The sequence below is a fragment of the Lontra canadensis genome, unplaced genomic scaffold (assembly GCF_010015895.1).
Source record: "Lontra canadensis isolate GAN:19392208 unplaced genomic scaffold, GSC_riverotter_1.0 scaffold18, whole genome shotgun sequence".
NCBI classification, from domain to species: Eukaryota; Metazoa; Chordata; class Mammalia; order Carnivora; family Mustelidae; genus Lontra; species Lontra canadensis.
The window spans coordinates 8,096,822-8,111,595 of NW_022631012.1; the positions used below are offsets into that span (position 1 = coordinate 8,096,822).

Sequence of the window (14,774 nt, forward strand, 5' to 3'; positions counted from 1 at the left end):
ACAAAAAACATACTACTTGGTAAAACTCCACAGCTCTATGTGATTCATGTTTCATAACATGCACCTATGTGTACTGCTCATTTATCTAATAGGAGTAGCACTAATTCAGTGGGCTCATGCAGTACCCCAGGTGAGCAATGAAGTTAGCACACGCCTCCTCATCCAGGTGTCGTTAATTAATGCGGCAAGAAGAGCGGATGAAATGGGAACTTGTCATCACTGAACGATAACTCTTGTTGGGTAACAGTAAGACAGCGACACGTTTGGACTTTGAGCTCAAATTAATAAAAAGGACTATTCTCACCACAAAAATCAGCAAATGAATGGCATGTGCAAGAGAAAAGACAGCAAAGAGTTTGGAACGTCATAACCAAATACCACCCAAAGTAAGTATAATCCATTGTTTACGGTTGGTATGGTTGCATTATCTTTCATCTTCATACACAGGTAGCTTAAAGCTTGTGTATTTTACATATACACACAGATAATTTAACATTGGAACATAGGTGTGGTTACCTATGAAACTGCCAGTGTAACAAAAAGTTACACTGACATTTGCCATTATGTACATAATATTTGGGGACCACTGTGGTCTGATTTAAAACGTAACATCGCACACTTACAATGTTGTCTGTGAAATGCTCAAAAGTTAATAATAGAGATTTAACTTGTTTTGTAACCACTATGGTTTGGTTCTGTGAAGTCACATGTGGTGCCTCCCAAAGAGCAGTGAAATGTGCATGGTGTAGTCAGTAACAGATGGATTCCGCCAGCAAGTAGGATCCAGCAACAAAGACATAAACAATGCGGTGACAGGAAGAGATGCCAAGTAATCTGAGTTTTCTCTGGACTGAAAGAGCCATCGCCACTAGGTGGAGGGACACAGCCCGTGTCTCATGAAGCTGAGAATAAGGCTGATAAACCTTGGAGATAGCCCTGTTGTTAGGACACAAATATACAGCTAGTTCTAGAGAAAGACTGCTGACTGGGTAGCACCTATTACTCAGAAAGCAGTAACAACATTGAGGTTAGGTATTGATCTCCTGGAGCATACTGAAAGTACGGTTTCTGCTCAATGACTGTGATATGGCCACAGTTCAATATACCGGGGGGGAAAAACCTCACAGTTTTAAGCAGTACATTTTTTTTTAAATTTTATTTTTTATAAACATATATTTTTTTCCCCAGGGGTACAGGTCTGTGAATCGCTAGGTTTACACACTTCACTAAGCAGTACATTTTTAGCACGTTATCCTTTCCAAAATCGAAGCAAAAATTGTGAGACTGGTGTCATGAATCTTGCTGAAACAGGACTGAAAGCCAAATCTAGCAATTCATTTGGTTGTCATGAAATGAATAGACGATGGCGTGTCCTGTTCCTGAAAAGAGGGCGTTAGAGAAGTGCAGGCTCTTGGGGTGGGGAGGGGATGCTTCAGGAAAGCTCGTCTCTAAGTGTCTAAGTGGGTGCTGAGTGAAGGACTCACGTACAAGTTTCTACATTCAAAACCAAGTCAGGACCAGATTTCTTTATTCACGTATATACTATGCCCTTGAACGGACACTATCTTGATCCTAAATGGAAGAAGAAAGTGGTGTCAGTGAAGGAAACTCAAGAGGGACTTGGGAACCCAGATTACATCGGCACATCTGCCTGGAGGCCAAAGATGAACAAATTTGTGATTAGTAGAATCCCATCGCAATCCAGAACATTCCACAAATCGGTAACACACTACGGGCCCCTGACAAGATTTATTGAAAACACACCACACAGACGTAAAGCCCACAACAGCAACACTCACAAGAAGGCAGCCCCTGCTGTGTGTCCGTTACCAGCTTGCCAGTGGGGTTCTACCACATGTATTTCAAGGCGGGGAGATGAAGCATGATTGAGATATTGACAATAACAGCTGTGAACGAAATGGAAAGTGTAACTTTCCCCCCCAGTTTTTTAACACTGAAAAGTTATTTTTTAATTTAAGGCTTTAAGTTCATCCTCCTTTCACATTAAAGACAGGGAAAGAAAACTGTCAAAACCAAAAATGCAAATCATGAGTTTGGCACTTTTGTGATTCATTTGAGAGCGTGTCTACTTTCTTACATTATATACATACATGTATAATGACATCAAAAAATGTTAGACTTGTCAGTACATATATTTGCATTTACATAATTTTTGTGTTCTTAGTATGGGTTATTTAGTTGTTTGTGTCCCCCCTGCCCCGCTTTTGCTTATTTTTGGTTTCAAGCATTTCATTTCGTTCACGCATTTCCTTGTTAACTTGCACCTGCTTTGTGCCCAAACTCCCTGCATCTGTGGCTACATCTGTCTTTTTTGAAGCAAGCCCCCAAATCACTGAACAACACGTTACCAGAGAAGAGAGAGAGAAAACAGCGAAAAGAACCCAAAAGATGGGGAGCAAACAATAAACTCCAATCTACAGAGAACTTTTACAAGAAAAATATTCCAGTACAGACAAGTGAAAATGATGTCAAAATCTCTTATTTCCATATTTACATTTATAAAAGAACTATACAATAGCATCATTGTTCAAATTCCAGCTCCCATTTCCAAAGGATGCTTGGTCCAGGCGAGCACATGGGGAAAAGGACTCAACATGAGCAGGGGTCCGTGGAGTCTCTCGTGGCTGGCCTAGACAAGGGGGTGAGGGCCGGGCAGCAGGCCCGTGTTCCCCGGCCGGTTCACCTCGGGAATTCAGCTGCAGGTTTTGCTGTGGATGGGCTTGCTAGCTGCTTGTTGTAGATCGGCCATGCGGATTTTACCCTTTCGAAAATTAGATCTTCATGCCACTGGAGTGTGTCATTGGTAGGAAAAGAAAAAAAAAAATCATGCCAAATCATTTAGAAGGTAGTAAGTGCCAGCAGGCTGAGGAAAGAAAAAAAATCTTTTGCTATTTTTTAATGGTTCTTTTATTGCACTTAATTTTCCGTTATTGTTCCTTCTTCCTTTAGTTAGGAAAAAAAAAGATTCTGAAATAGTTCTTTTTATAACATTGTCTTTGATCCCCTTTTCCTGACAGGTGGTAAGAGGGGTTCTTTGAAATTATTTCCCCAAAGGACAGTTTCCTGTTCCCCCAACCCTGTCCCCCAACTTCAGTGCTGTGGTCATTACCACCCAGCGGTCTTGCTCACAGATGGAACAGTTCCGGCAATGGTGCAGCGGGTCTGTCGCACCCAGAATCCAATGGTGCGAGGCACCGGGCTCACCCGCTGCCACCGCAGACTCAGATGGGGCCCTGCTGGGTTGGATCGAATCTCCTCTTCTTGACATTTCTTCCAGAGATGCAGGCAGAGAGGGAAAAATCCACAATATTAATCAGATCATGATGAGAGCAGGATGATGAGAATGACAACAACGCTAGTTCCAGAGCAAAGTAATCAACTCACACGGGGGGCGGCCTTCCCAAAATAACTGGAGATGCGGGACAGCTCACATGTCTGAGTGCCTTTACAACATCTCTGCTAGAGTCCTTCCATTTGTAAAGACCCAAAGAAGCTTCGAGTTGTGCATTTTAAATCATTGGAAGCCTCCGCAGCCCAATCAGTCTCTTATTTCAGAAGTAAAGGCTACGGGCTAATTTTAACCAGATGAACATAACAGGAAGTGCTCTTCCCACATTCTAGGGGCCTATCAGGGGAGCTTCACAAAACTCTGAAGGGCTCCTAGCTGCCTCCTTCCAGGACTTGAGAGTTCTCTATCAGTGGACCGGCCTTTGCCAAGAGGGCCAAGAGCCTTGTTCTACCCAGTTATCTTGCTGCCTTGATGTGTGAGCTCTTACCCCACCATGGAACAAGCATTTTTCACATCTAGTAAGTTGAAAACCAGAGTGCACAGTAAGACAGTACACTCTAAGGAGAATGGACACAGGCTCGGGTTAGTTAAGCAAATGCAGCAGTTAAGCCTAGTGGAAATAAGCAAGTTAAAACGCCTTGCTCACAGTGTCCAGTCTCCTAAAAAGTGGTTCCTACGTTGAAAAAGAGAAAAAGAAAAGAACCGGCAAGACACTACAAGGCAACAACAGAAGTTGGTTGCAACCTCCCCATGGTCTGGCTTCATGTGGGGCATCAAGCAAGGGGGCTCATGCATTTAGTCTGCGCACTGGGCGGGTGCAACGCTGCCATCGAGGCTTCATGCAAGACTGGAGCCCGGGGAGGCCCCGAGATCCCTCTCTCCTCTGCCCACTCAGGGCCAGCCGGATCTCCTTTCAGTCCTAAGTGCCAAAAAATTACAGCGTGTTCCTCCTCCTCCTCCCCGCCACGTAATTCAAAATAAAAACAATACCAAAGCTCAAAATATGTATAAGGCATCCCACAAAGTTCTCATTTCTCCCAAAATGACTACTTTGATACTTCTCTTTTGAAAGAACAAAAATTTTAAAAAATGAAACTTGAAAGAAAAATCTCCCTTCGATTTTAAAAGGTTTCATTAAAATGTCTTCATTAATGGCCTAAGCCTGCGTCTGTTGGCCTAGCCGGTATTTGCAACAGTGCTACTTCCTTTTTTCCCCAGTCTCTGTCACCTCCAACAACCTTCTTTTGAGTCAATGTTCTTGATTGCTGCTGCTTGGGGTTCCAAAAGGGACCTCTCCCATAATGTATCTGGCAGAGTTTGTTTGCTTCAGAGCACTGGACCTGTGCCTACTACCCACACACACAGCCCTTAAGGGTAGGTGTATGGTGTATAAGGAACAGCTCTACCCATGAATCACATGGGGAAAAACAAGCACTGCTTGACCTTGCCAAATGACCCTGAAGGACCAGGGGCTCCAGCCAATTTAGCTATCTATTGCTGGAATTGAAGAGAAATGCGAAACTAATGCCCCCTCAATTAAAAACGAATACAGAGGAAAGTTCAAGCCAGATAGTGCTGTGTGTGTAAATGACTACACGGCTCATGTCTAAATTCCCTTATTCAAATTCAGGGAATGGCAGATAACTAGCCATGGCCAAGGTCTTGACTGCAATCCAGCTCATTTTTAAAGGGAGATATGAATTCCCATTTCAGCCCGGCATACAGTCAACCTCCAGTGTCCAAAAGCTTGTGCTCCTTGTCAAAGTCAGTGTTGGAAGTTTAGATTGCATTATTTTAAAGAAAATCTATTCTATGGGGTGAATGAGTTCCCAGGTCAGACCAGGAGGCCATGCCACCCTGTAGAACCATGTATTTATATGGGAAAATGGACCCTGACTACCAAGAGGGCACTGTATTTTCCTTACGGACGTCCCAGAGGGAGGAAGGCAGGGCCCTGTGATGAGCACAGAGAGGAACCCTCCCGTAGCAGGCTGACTGTAACGGCTCCTCACGTATCAACGGCAAAACTACTAAGGTGAGTTGTGAGAACTCACCATATATTGAGAACTGCCTGCCCTGAATTTTCTACATGAAAAAAATCTTTTTTTTTCCCATTTTAATGTGAAAGTGCAACTATCACAGGTAGATAATTGCTGTCTCCCTTTCACAACTGTTTCAACTGAATTCCCTCCACTCACTAGGATTGGGAAGGCAACAAACTTTCTCATCATAACCCTTAAGGTATTTCAGGATCATTATACAATATTATCATAATCCATAAGTTTTGCTTTGACCCAGTTTTCATCAATCTTGATGATGTCTGAAAAATCTGTACTTTTGTCTACAACATATGTTATATACATATATATCTATACAACATCAAAACAAAGCTCTTTAGGTAACAACAGCCATCTCTGGTCTGTAAAGTCTCTAGTTCTTTCAAGGTTATTTATCCACTGCTATCACCTTCTTATCTTTCCACAATGAGTTATCACTGCTCACCAAGAATCCATCACTCACGACCCCTCCTAGGGGACCGTTGTAAGCCACCTTTGACAGCGTTCACTTCCACAGAGGGCTGAGTCAGGGCACTGACCTTGGATCTTCCTGGCCAGGCTGCTAAGTCTGAGTGAGAAAGCGCCTAACCCAGGAGCTGCAGGGTTTAAGGAATTAGGTTCCTTGTTTCCCACTGGGATATGGTCATGGGATTCAGATACGCAGAAGCTTGGTTTTCCTCATAGGAAGACTACCTACGATTAATTCCATTTCCTAATTCTACAAAAATAAAAAAAACAAAAGACATTTACTCTTTTGAGAAAAGAGAATGAGCAATATTAAATTCCTTTCGAGTTTCATCCAACTTGATATTCAGAATTTCAACTTTCCTTGTGACAAACCCAGATACGATCCTTTACATATCATTCATGTGAGTACCTTCTCTTTAACCTGTTCTTTAGCACGTCCTCTGAAATGAACACAGGACAAACAGAATTGCTTATGGTCGAGAGCAGGCTCAGTAAGAACTTGTAACCCAAGTAACTTCTCATAGAGAGGAAATCACGGTTACTATACAGATTTATTAAAGTAACACTTTTAGCATCAAGAGCAGCTCTGACAAACGTATGACCACTACTGCCACTGAATTACATTGAGAGAGCCAGTGGCAGGAAAGTGGGACATGGTAGCAGGGCTCCATAGTCTGAGGCATGGTAACATGGTTGGAAGAGCTCAAGGCTCATCCTCAAATCCAATCAACAAGCTGTCTCTGTTACATTCAAGTTCCTTTCCTATTATCACCTAGAATTTCTCTTTCTAAGCACCATGGCTTGGCATGTAAATAGCTATATTGCTCACATCTCATTCCTATATTCAAATTTAGGGAATATCCAATAAAAAGCCATGTCCAAGGTGGGAATGGCAATTCTGTTCATTTTCAAATAGAAACTTCAAATCGTCTTTTCATGTATTTTTTACCTTTCCTAAGATTTAGAGAAGATGCTACAGAATGGTCCTTCATCTACTTGATTCTTCTAGTGTCTAGTAAAAGCAACAACCCTAAAAATCGAATCAAGCAGCATTACTATTCAAAACTGAACAGAGTTGACTCATGAGTCCTCGTGAGTCAACCAGGACCAAGGTTTGCAATACTCTGCAGCACAACCCTTAGCTTTAGTCTGTGTGTATAGGTGATGGAGAGGAAAAGGAACATGGGGGCATTGAGCTTGTAAAAAGTGTGCCAAGAAGCTACCTTCATTTTTCACAGGATTTCTCAGAGAAATGAACTAATGCTCCGAAGACTGGGAATCCATAAAAACTACTTCTGGAGTATGGGCTTAACTGAAGTTACTACACATTACCCTGTGTATCAGGATGTGTTCAATAAAATAGCCTATGAAATAAAGCATTTTTTTCCTTCTTGGGAGTTTTACAACATCGCTTATGGAAATCTTTTTTGCATTAAGCAAAGCTTGCAAACTATTATTCTGCTAGAAAGATGTCATCTAGATGTATATTGTTTTTTATCATAATTATCTTGACCAAACTTCATTATCACTTATTCACACAAAGGTGCACACAGTCACACATATATGCACACTCACAGAGACTCATGCTTTTTACCACCTATTTCAGAGGAAATATGGCTTAAGAAAAAGTCTGTAGAGAATGGCAGACATTGTCAGGGGTCAGAGCATCACTGTTTTCTCCCTTATACTTGAACGGGACAGAAATGGTATGACACTTCTTCCACATTTTAATGACTCTCGGTGTTCCAGCCCAAGAAACGTGACTTTAGGAAAAAGCAATACTTCCCTTGAGCAGTTAACATGGTTTTTTTTGACCTAAAAGTTTAAGGACCCTCCAATTCTTCAGGCAACTTTGCTACTTGCTTTGCTTTTCTCTTTTAGTAAAACAATTCCAGGAAGGATTTCCAAGACCGGATTTAGAGCAATCTCTTTTACAAACTATTTTCTATTTCTGATCCTAAATGACCTTCTTTTGTATTTACACTGAACTCAGTGAAAAACTCAAAGACTTTCAGTTCAACTAGCAAATAACTTCTAGACCAAGAGTCTCCAAAATCCCCAAGTGGGGGGGAAACCTAACCTGCATCATCGGGCACCCAAAGCCTTTTCTTGCAAAGTGGAAGTAGTGGTTTAACGTTTAAGGTAAACCACATGGCGACTCTTAAAATCTAAAGCAAATTCAGATAGCAATCAATAGTCATCACAAAGAGCAGTGGCTCCTCCAAGTTTAAACTTCTAAAATTAAAGCATTATTCTGGTTTTGCTTTTTTCTTTGCTTTAGATTATAAAGATACTTCACATTATCGTGTGCCTCCCTATAATGTTTTCCTTTACAGTAACTGTTAGGGTCATAGGGCACGGGAAGGGGTATTGGCTTAGCACAGTAGTATGCATGTCTGCATGGTAGTCCCCACTCCGCGGTCAGCAGGGGCTGTTTCTCACCTCACTAGGTGTCCATCTCCCCTTCCTTTTCTCTGTTCTTCTGATGATCAGACATACTTCTCACATGTAAATAATGTGCACAGGGCCTAATCCACTTATATACACAGTGATGAAGGCTTTTCCATTTTTCCCCAAAGAAACATGCAATTCAAGCTGTGCGCTAGGCCAGGCCACTGTTTTGAGGTCCTGCTACAGAGCAGTGCTCTTGTCTCCAAAGGCCGAGATGGTCAATTTGGCGTTGTGAGTGGCTGGATAGCAAAAGATGCGTAGGACTGTTTTCCAGCCCTTGAAACTGAGGCTTCCTGATGCCAAGAAGGCTTAAGTTTGGGCAGAAGCCAAATTTATTTTTCTTGAAGCATATTTATAAAAAGTTCAAGGGAGCATTATAAAATAATAACAGATCATGGAACTACCATAATGTGCAATGACTTTTTAACAGTAATATGGCACTAAGAAAAAATTTTTGCTTGAATTAGTTTAGCCAAAACCAAAGAACAACAACAACAACAACAACATATATGTCTTTCGTTGTTGTTGTTGTAAGGTATCATGACTGACTCATTATCTGGGCAACGTTTTGTTAATACCACAAGGAGAAATTCAAGTTTGAGCTGCCCATTTTGTGTGTGTTTTTGAAAACATAATGATGCCAAAACTACGGTTTCAGCAAACAAGTTCAAGTTTTAAAATATCTCTGTAAAAAGGAAGTGCCATTTGGTAACAACTTTCCAAGTTGAAGCCATTCAACAACTTGTAGGCTTACTCATTAAATCTTAATGTAACAAAATTAGCAGAAAATGTTGAATGTATGGAAATCATCATGTGGTTTGTTTTTCCTTCATAATCAGTTTCTAATAACATTTTATCTGGTTTCAATATTTTGAATTTAGGATTCAAAATGTAAAATAGCATAAAGTTCATAATTGATGCAATTATTCAGATAATTCAAGTAAAAAACTTCTTCTATTGAGTAACCAGATGGAGGCAGAGTGGGCTTTGAATTTAGGCAATGGTCTTATTTCCCACTTAAATTTGTTCCTATAGCTCTGGTTGGGACTTAATTTATCACAGGGAGTATTTGGCACAGGAAGTTTTATCTATAAATCATAGTAATCAAGCCACCAACGTATGAAAAGACATAAAAAGTAATTATCCAATGAATCTGAGCTATGAAAACACCTAAACTTGATAAGATAGCCTTACAGATTTTGATCATAATTAAGGTTGATTTGTGAATTTCTGCCATGTGTATTTCAACAAACTTAGTTCAGTGATCCATGCATAGTCCAACTAAAATGTTACTATGAAAACATACCAGTTAATTTGCAGTTAATTAGAAAATATTTAGGTATTACCACACCACAGATTTCAAATTCCAATGTGAAACCAATTCAGTTAGTTAGGGAATTAGTAAAATTTTTAAATCTGTATTTTATAAAATAAGGAAGCTTTTCAAATCACAAAGTTATGTATAATGTTATGTGTGAAAAATAATGAACAAATAGTTACTTAGGTTGTGAAAACCTCAAAATGTCAGTGGACTATAAACCAGTTTTAAACAGACGCAAAGGATTTATATCCACTTATTTCCGACTACCTAGTTTCCTAATCATCATGTATAAAAAACTTTATCTCAGGATGCTTGCTCCTAAAAGCTGGAGTGTCTTCTCCTGAAGAACCTCTCCTTTGTTCTCCTGAAGCTTGTGCATATGGAATGCCTTCTACATTTCCTGTTCTCCTATGAGCCTGAAGATGACATCTGTGGATCGATGTTTCTTCTTTCCTAACCCATTTCTCAATAAAAATATTTACTCATAGCAGTTTAGTGTTAAACCTGGCAATCTTGTAGCAGGAACTCAAAACTTGGTTATGTAAGCAGAAAAGAGAAGTGCCAGAGCCACTGAGAAGCAGACATGCGCTGTTGCTTACTTAAATCCCCATCCTGTGCCCCCAAGGACAATAGCTGCTACCAGGATGGCACCAGCGATGGAGCCTATTATGAGATTGGTGGCACTAGGACCTGTGACAAAGGATCATGGGAAGAAAGTCATATGAGCCAACGCCTGTCGTTACCACAAGGGAAAGGCAGTTAAGCGGTTTCAGGAAGTAAATACCCTGCATAAAAAAAAAAAAAATTGCTAAACACGTCAATCACCTTTATTGACTTAGCTTAATTGCACTTCCGATGTTACAGAGAGCTACTGCTTGGAGAGGAATGGCCTCCACATCTAGAGTGTCTGCACTGCTGACACTGAGCTTCCTTTAACTTCACCTGCCACCAAATTGGAAGCAAATGCACCCCAACAGCCAGCACTGCCCATCTTTCTTCTCCTCCTCCCTCCCAATATCATGAATCAAACAAGCAAAAGAGCACATCAAGAACACAGATGGGTGTGGATTAGCCTGACCTGACTGGCCCATGAAGGCAAGAAAAGAGGGGAAAATATTCTAATCAAGTGCTCTTTCAAGCCCCACACCAAGTGGTCCAAAGGCTACTTTTTTTTTTTTAAATCCCCCACGTGGAAACAGTTCACATTTGAAATTTAGAAGGAGGTTACTAATAAAGATCTGACTTTGAAGCCTTGCTCTCAGAGAGGCATTTCTTCACTGTAGGGATCCATACAGGATCGAAACAACAATGGTGGGTGGTTCCAAAGGCAAGACAGGGAGGAACCCTAAAATTCCTCTGGGGGATTCTGTGGGAAACGGAAATGAGATTCTGCAGGTCCAGTTGAGACTATCTTTCGAGTCCCCATTTGCAAGTTGAGGCTTAGAGATAAAAGGGAGCAGAAAGGACAGCAAGACAGAAAACCCAAGGTGCAGTTTCCATCAACTGTTTGAGTCAGAGGTGATACATAGGAACAGCACATCCTCTCCGCTCACAGGGGAAAATGCCTTATCTCGAGTTCTCAATGTAAGTGACATTGACTTTATCACAAGAATTATTTTGAATGTCACATCCTTCGGGATGCTAATACATAGGTACAGGGCCCCGATCGGCAGCATACTTCCAGTTCTGACTGACTATCCTGTTCCGGAAGTCACAAAGCCACTTTTGGTATTTTCCCTAAACCCCTCGACTTTGTGACTATATTCATTTCTGTGTAAAAAATTCTCTTTTCTGCTCACATTGGTGCCCTCGACTGTGTACATAAATGGACGCCACTTTGAGCAGCACTAAAATCACGTGCATCACATGTTTTTAATTCAGAGACCACCCAGTGCTTGTCAGGGTGCGTAGAAAGGTGGGAGGACAGCTGCAATGGGGGTTCGAGCATGTGGTCTCTTCAGGATTGTGGGCTTGTGACACATTCTTAAGACTAAGCACTGCAGTCCTACAGAGCACACATCTCAGTGGCCTTTGGCAATGCACAAATAATAATGACTAGAAATAAGAGAGCAAGAAAGGCGGGCTGGTCACTGTGCATTGAGCACTTACTATGTGTCAGGTGCGGTTCTAAGCACATGACAAGTATTAGCTCACTGGATCCTCACAAAAACCATACGAGGTAGGAAGGATGACGAGGTAGGAATGAAGAAACCGTGGCTTCTAGAATGTAGTGACAGAGGCAAGATTTGAAGACTGATTGGTCTGACTCTAAAGCTTATGCTATAAATCAAGGGTCAGCAAGCTGTAGCCCACTGCCCAAATCTGGCCCCACTTCCTGTTTTTGCGAAGAAATTTGATTGGAAGAAAGCCACACTCATTCCTTTTCCTGTTGTTTACAAGTTGCTTTTCTGCGAAGACAGCAGAGTCACAGGTTGTGGCAAACATCCTGGGGCCTGCGAAGTCAAAACTATTTACCCCCAGCCCCTTATGGAAAGTTCGAGAACCCCTGCTCTAACAAAACATTCCATTTATATGTATTTCCTTCCCACCCTTTTATACAGAAACACATTTTGAAACAAACATTGAGAAAATATTTATATTTCCGTGTACATTATGCTTTAGGCATGATCTGCACTTTACTAGCTCAGAAAACAGGCTGGGTTAGAATCAATACATAATTCATGAGAAATGATTCCTGATTTACAATTCTAAACTACGGAGTAGAAAAAAAAGCCCCCCATCCCCGCCCCCCAAGAAAATCCCAAACACACAAAAAACCCAAACCTCTGTCCATGGAATCCTTAGTGAGTAAATGAACATGACACTATCAGCTAAGCTAGGAAGTTTTAAAACAATGTGTATTGTACCATTGTGGATTTTTAAAAATTTACATCTATGATTTAGCAATTATGGCAAAATTTAGATATAGAAGGAAAACAATCAGCTAATAAAAATAGTGCATCAACCAAGGATAATAAATAACAAATCTATTTTTAGGGAAAAAATACACTCATATGGACTTACCTGTCACAACCAGAAATAGGCACAAACCAACAAGACTGGAAGGGAGGATGAGAACAAAGGCTGGTAACAAGGACCCTGCTTTACAACAAACGCCTTGGGGTTTGCCTATCTCTAAGGCTCAAAGGGAAAATTATTAAAATGCATCCCTTAGTTGGTACACTGCAGCACATCACAATTATGGTCAATAAATAATCTAAAAAACACCATTGGAAAGTTTTTTTTTTGTTTGTTTGTTTGTTTGTTTTGTTTGTTTGTTTTTTAGAAAACTACCTTTCTTTAAGGAGGAATTTCACATAAATGTATATAGAAAATTTCCCCTGGAAAAGGAAAGTTACTTCTATATATAATCCAGTCTGCAGATCCAAAGTGAGATTATATAACACAGGGTTTGTTTTCTCTAAGGGTACTACCTCTGCCATACTACTTTCTTTTCTAACAAGTAAAAAGAAACAAAATATCTTTCCCAGCGTTTCTAGCTGCCCTGAGTTAACTACCTCACAGTCCCCAGGAGAAGGATGTGAGTGAGCAGGTGCAAGTCTAGTCAAAGTCCTTTAAACCAGGCGAGAGAAAGTTCAGGTACTCTTTAACACAGAGCAGGACCTTACTGATGTTCAGTGCCCGGCTCTCCTCGGCCCTGAATGGAAGAGCACCCGTGGGCTGTCATTACTGGGACTAAGGAAGAAACTGTGTAATAGGATCAACATGCCTATAGTTTGGACCAGTTGAGTAGAGGGTATCCGGTGATTCCTTAAGACACTAGTACTTCATCCCTGGGCCACTGGGAAGTGTTACCACTGCCCACGTGAACACAAAGACAGCACATGAAGTGGTATTTCTGTCGTCAGTAAGTGTTCTCTAGAATTAGAGAGAGGGGAAAAATCACAATAATCTTTTAGTCTGCAGATTAGCAACCTCATGAAGGCAATATCCCATGGAGAACTGACACCTATTTTGAGGCTGTAGATCAAGTATACAGTAACCTAAATGAAGGCACCAGAAGAGTTTATATTTCTGTGAGAGATCGACAGGCAAGTGACACACAACTAACTAGTTAATGCACTGGCTACTTTGAAGACAAAACCCCCAGATAATTGGCAACTATTCACTGAAGGTTTTGCAGGTTTTGATAAATACCTCTTTCTTCTTCATACTCTTAGGTCCCAAATATTTATGTAAATTTCTAATTTGAAGTATCTATTTTATATGAAAAAAATGAAGGCAATATCCTACATATCTTCTTTGAAAAAATTAAGCCAAAGCCTCCCCTATCACTTTAATTAAATGGAAAATGTATTAGTGACTACCATTCAGATTATCTTAAAAAGAAGCTACAGCTGTTGATAATTCTTATTTAGATATGTGGATCTATTTGACTGGTGAAGATCGCATTCATTAAAGGAATCCTAATCAAACACTCATATAAAAACATTTTTTTTTTGCCAATAAAAAATAATGACAATAAAAGGTCTGTATCTTGAAATGGCTTTTGGTAAGTAGAGGAGCAATGAAAGCTTTTGGACTATCATCTTAATTCTGAAGACATCATAAGCACCCCAGTTTTATTTTATGCCCCACATCGTTCCAGACAGGAGAAGGTTCTTAACTGCACAAGAAAACCACATGACACAAACATATCCAAACCACACCACAAGTTGCACTAGCATGGGAATCACGTCAATGAGACAACACACACTAGGGGTCAGGTACCAAGGGTCAGCTCACACACCAGGAACCAAAGAGAAACACTCTGAAACTCACAAAGATGCTTACTCTATTCCCCACCCTGTGCCTCCAAAAATCACCCCCAGGGCCAGAATGGTGCCTGCCACAGCACCTATCAGCCTGCTTGTGGCCATGTTCACTGTGTGGAGGGAAAACGGAGATTTTCTTTAATATAGGAAATGAATTACACACTGATTTTGTTAACACACAAAATAATCTATTTAGTAAATCCTTTGAGAGTCATTTAAATACTGACACCTTTCCTTTAAGATTTGAGACGAAGGTCTATGTACACACTGAAAATACTTGAGGATAATTTCTGTGATTTTGAGGATAATTAAACCTCAAACTCCACAAACCCTTCTTAAAAACATCATCTTTTATAAATACTTCTAAACACATAAATAACCTAATTGGAATT

At 40.6% G+C, this 14,774-nt stretch overlaps 1 protein-coding gene across 2 annotated transcripts in view; it reads right to left on the bottom strand.

The window, feature by feature from the left end:
* Positions 1-3,213: 3,213 nt before the first annotated feature.
* The window catches only part of ADAM23 (ADAM metallopeptidase domain 23), a 163,427-nt gene continuing 151,866 nt past the window's right edge, over positions 3,214-14,774 (bottom strand). The window contains exons 25-26 of one of the 2 annotated variants that reach the window (XM_032859976.1): positions 10,207-10,297; positions 3,214-3,291 (exon numbers count right to left, since the gene is read on the bottom strand). In XM_032859976.1, coding sequence (XP_032715867.1) covers positions 3,243-3,291; positions 10,207-10,297 — 140 coding nt within the window. In that variant the 3' untranslated portion in view covers positions 3,214-3,242. Of the gene's footprint in view, positions 3,292-10,206; positions 10,298-14,090; positions 14,493-14,774 lie in introns of those variants that run through there. The other variant, XM_032859977.1, reaches the window with a different exon arrangement.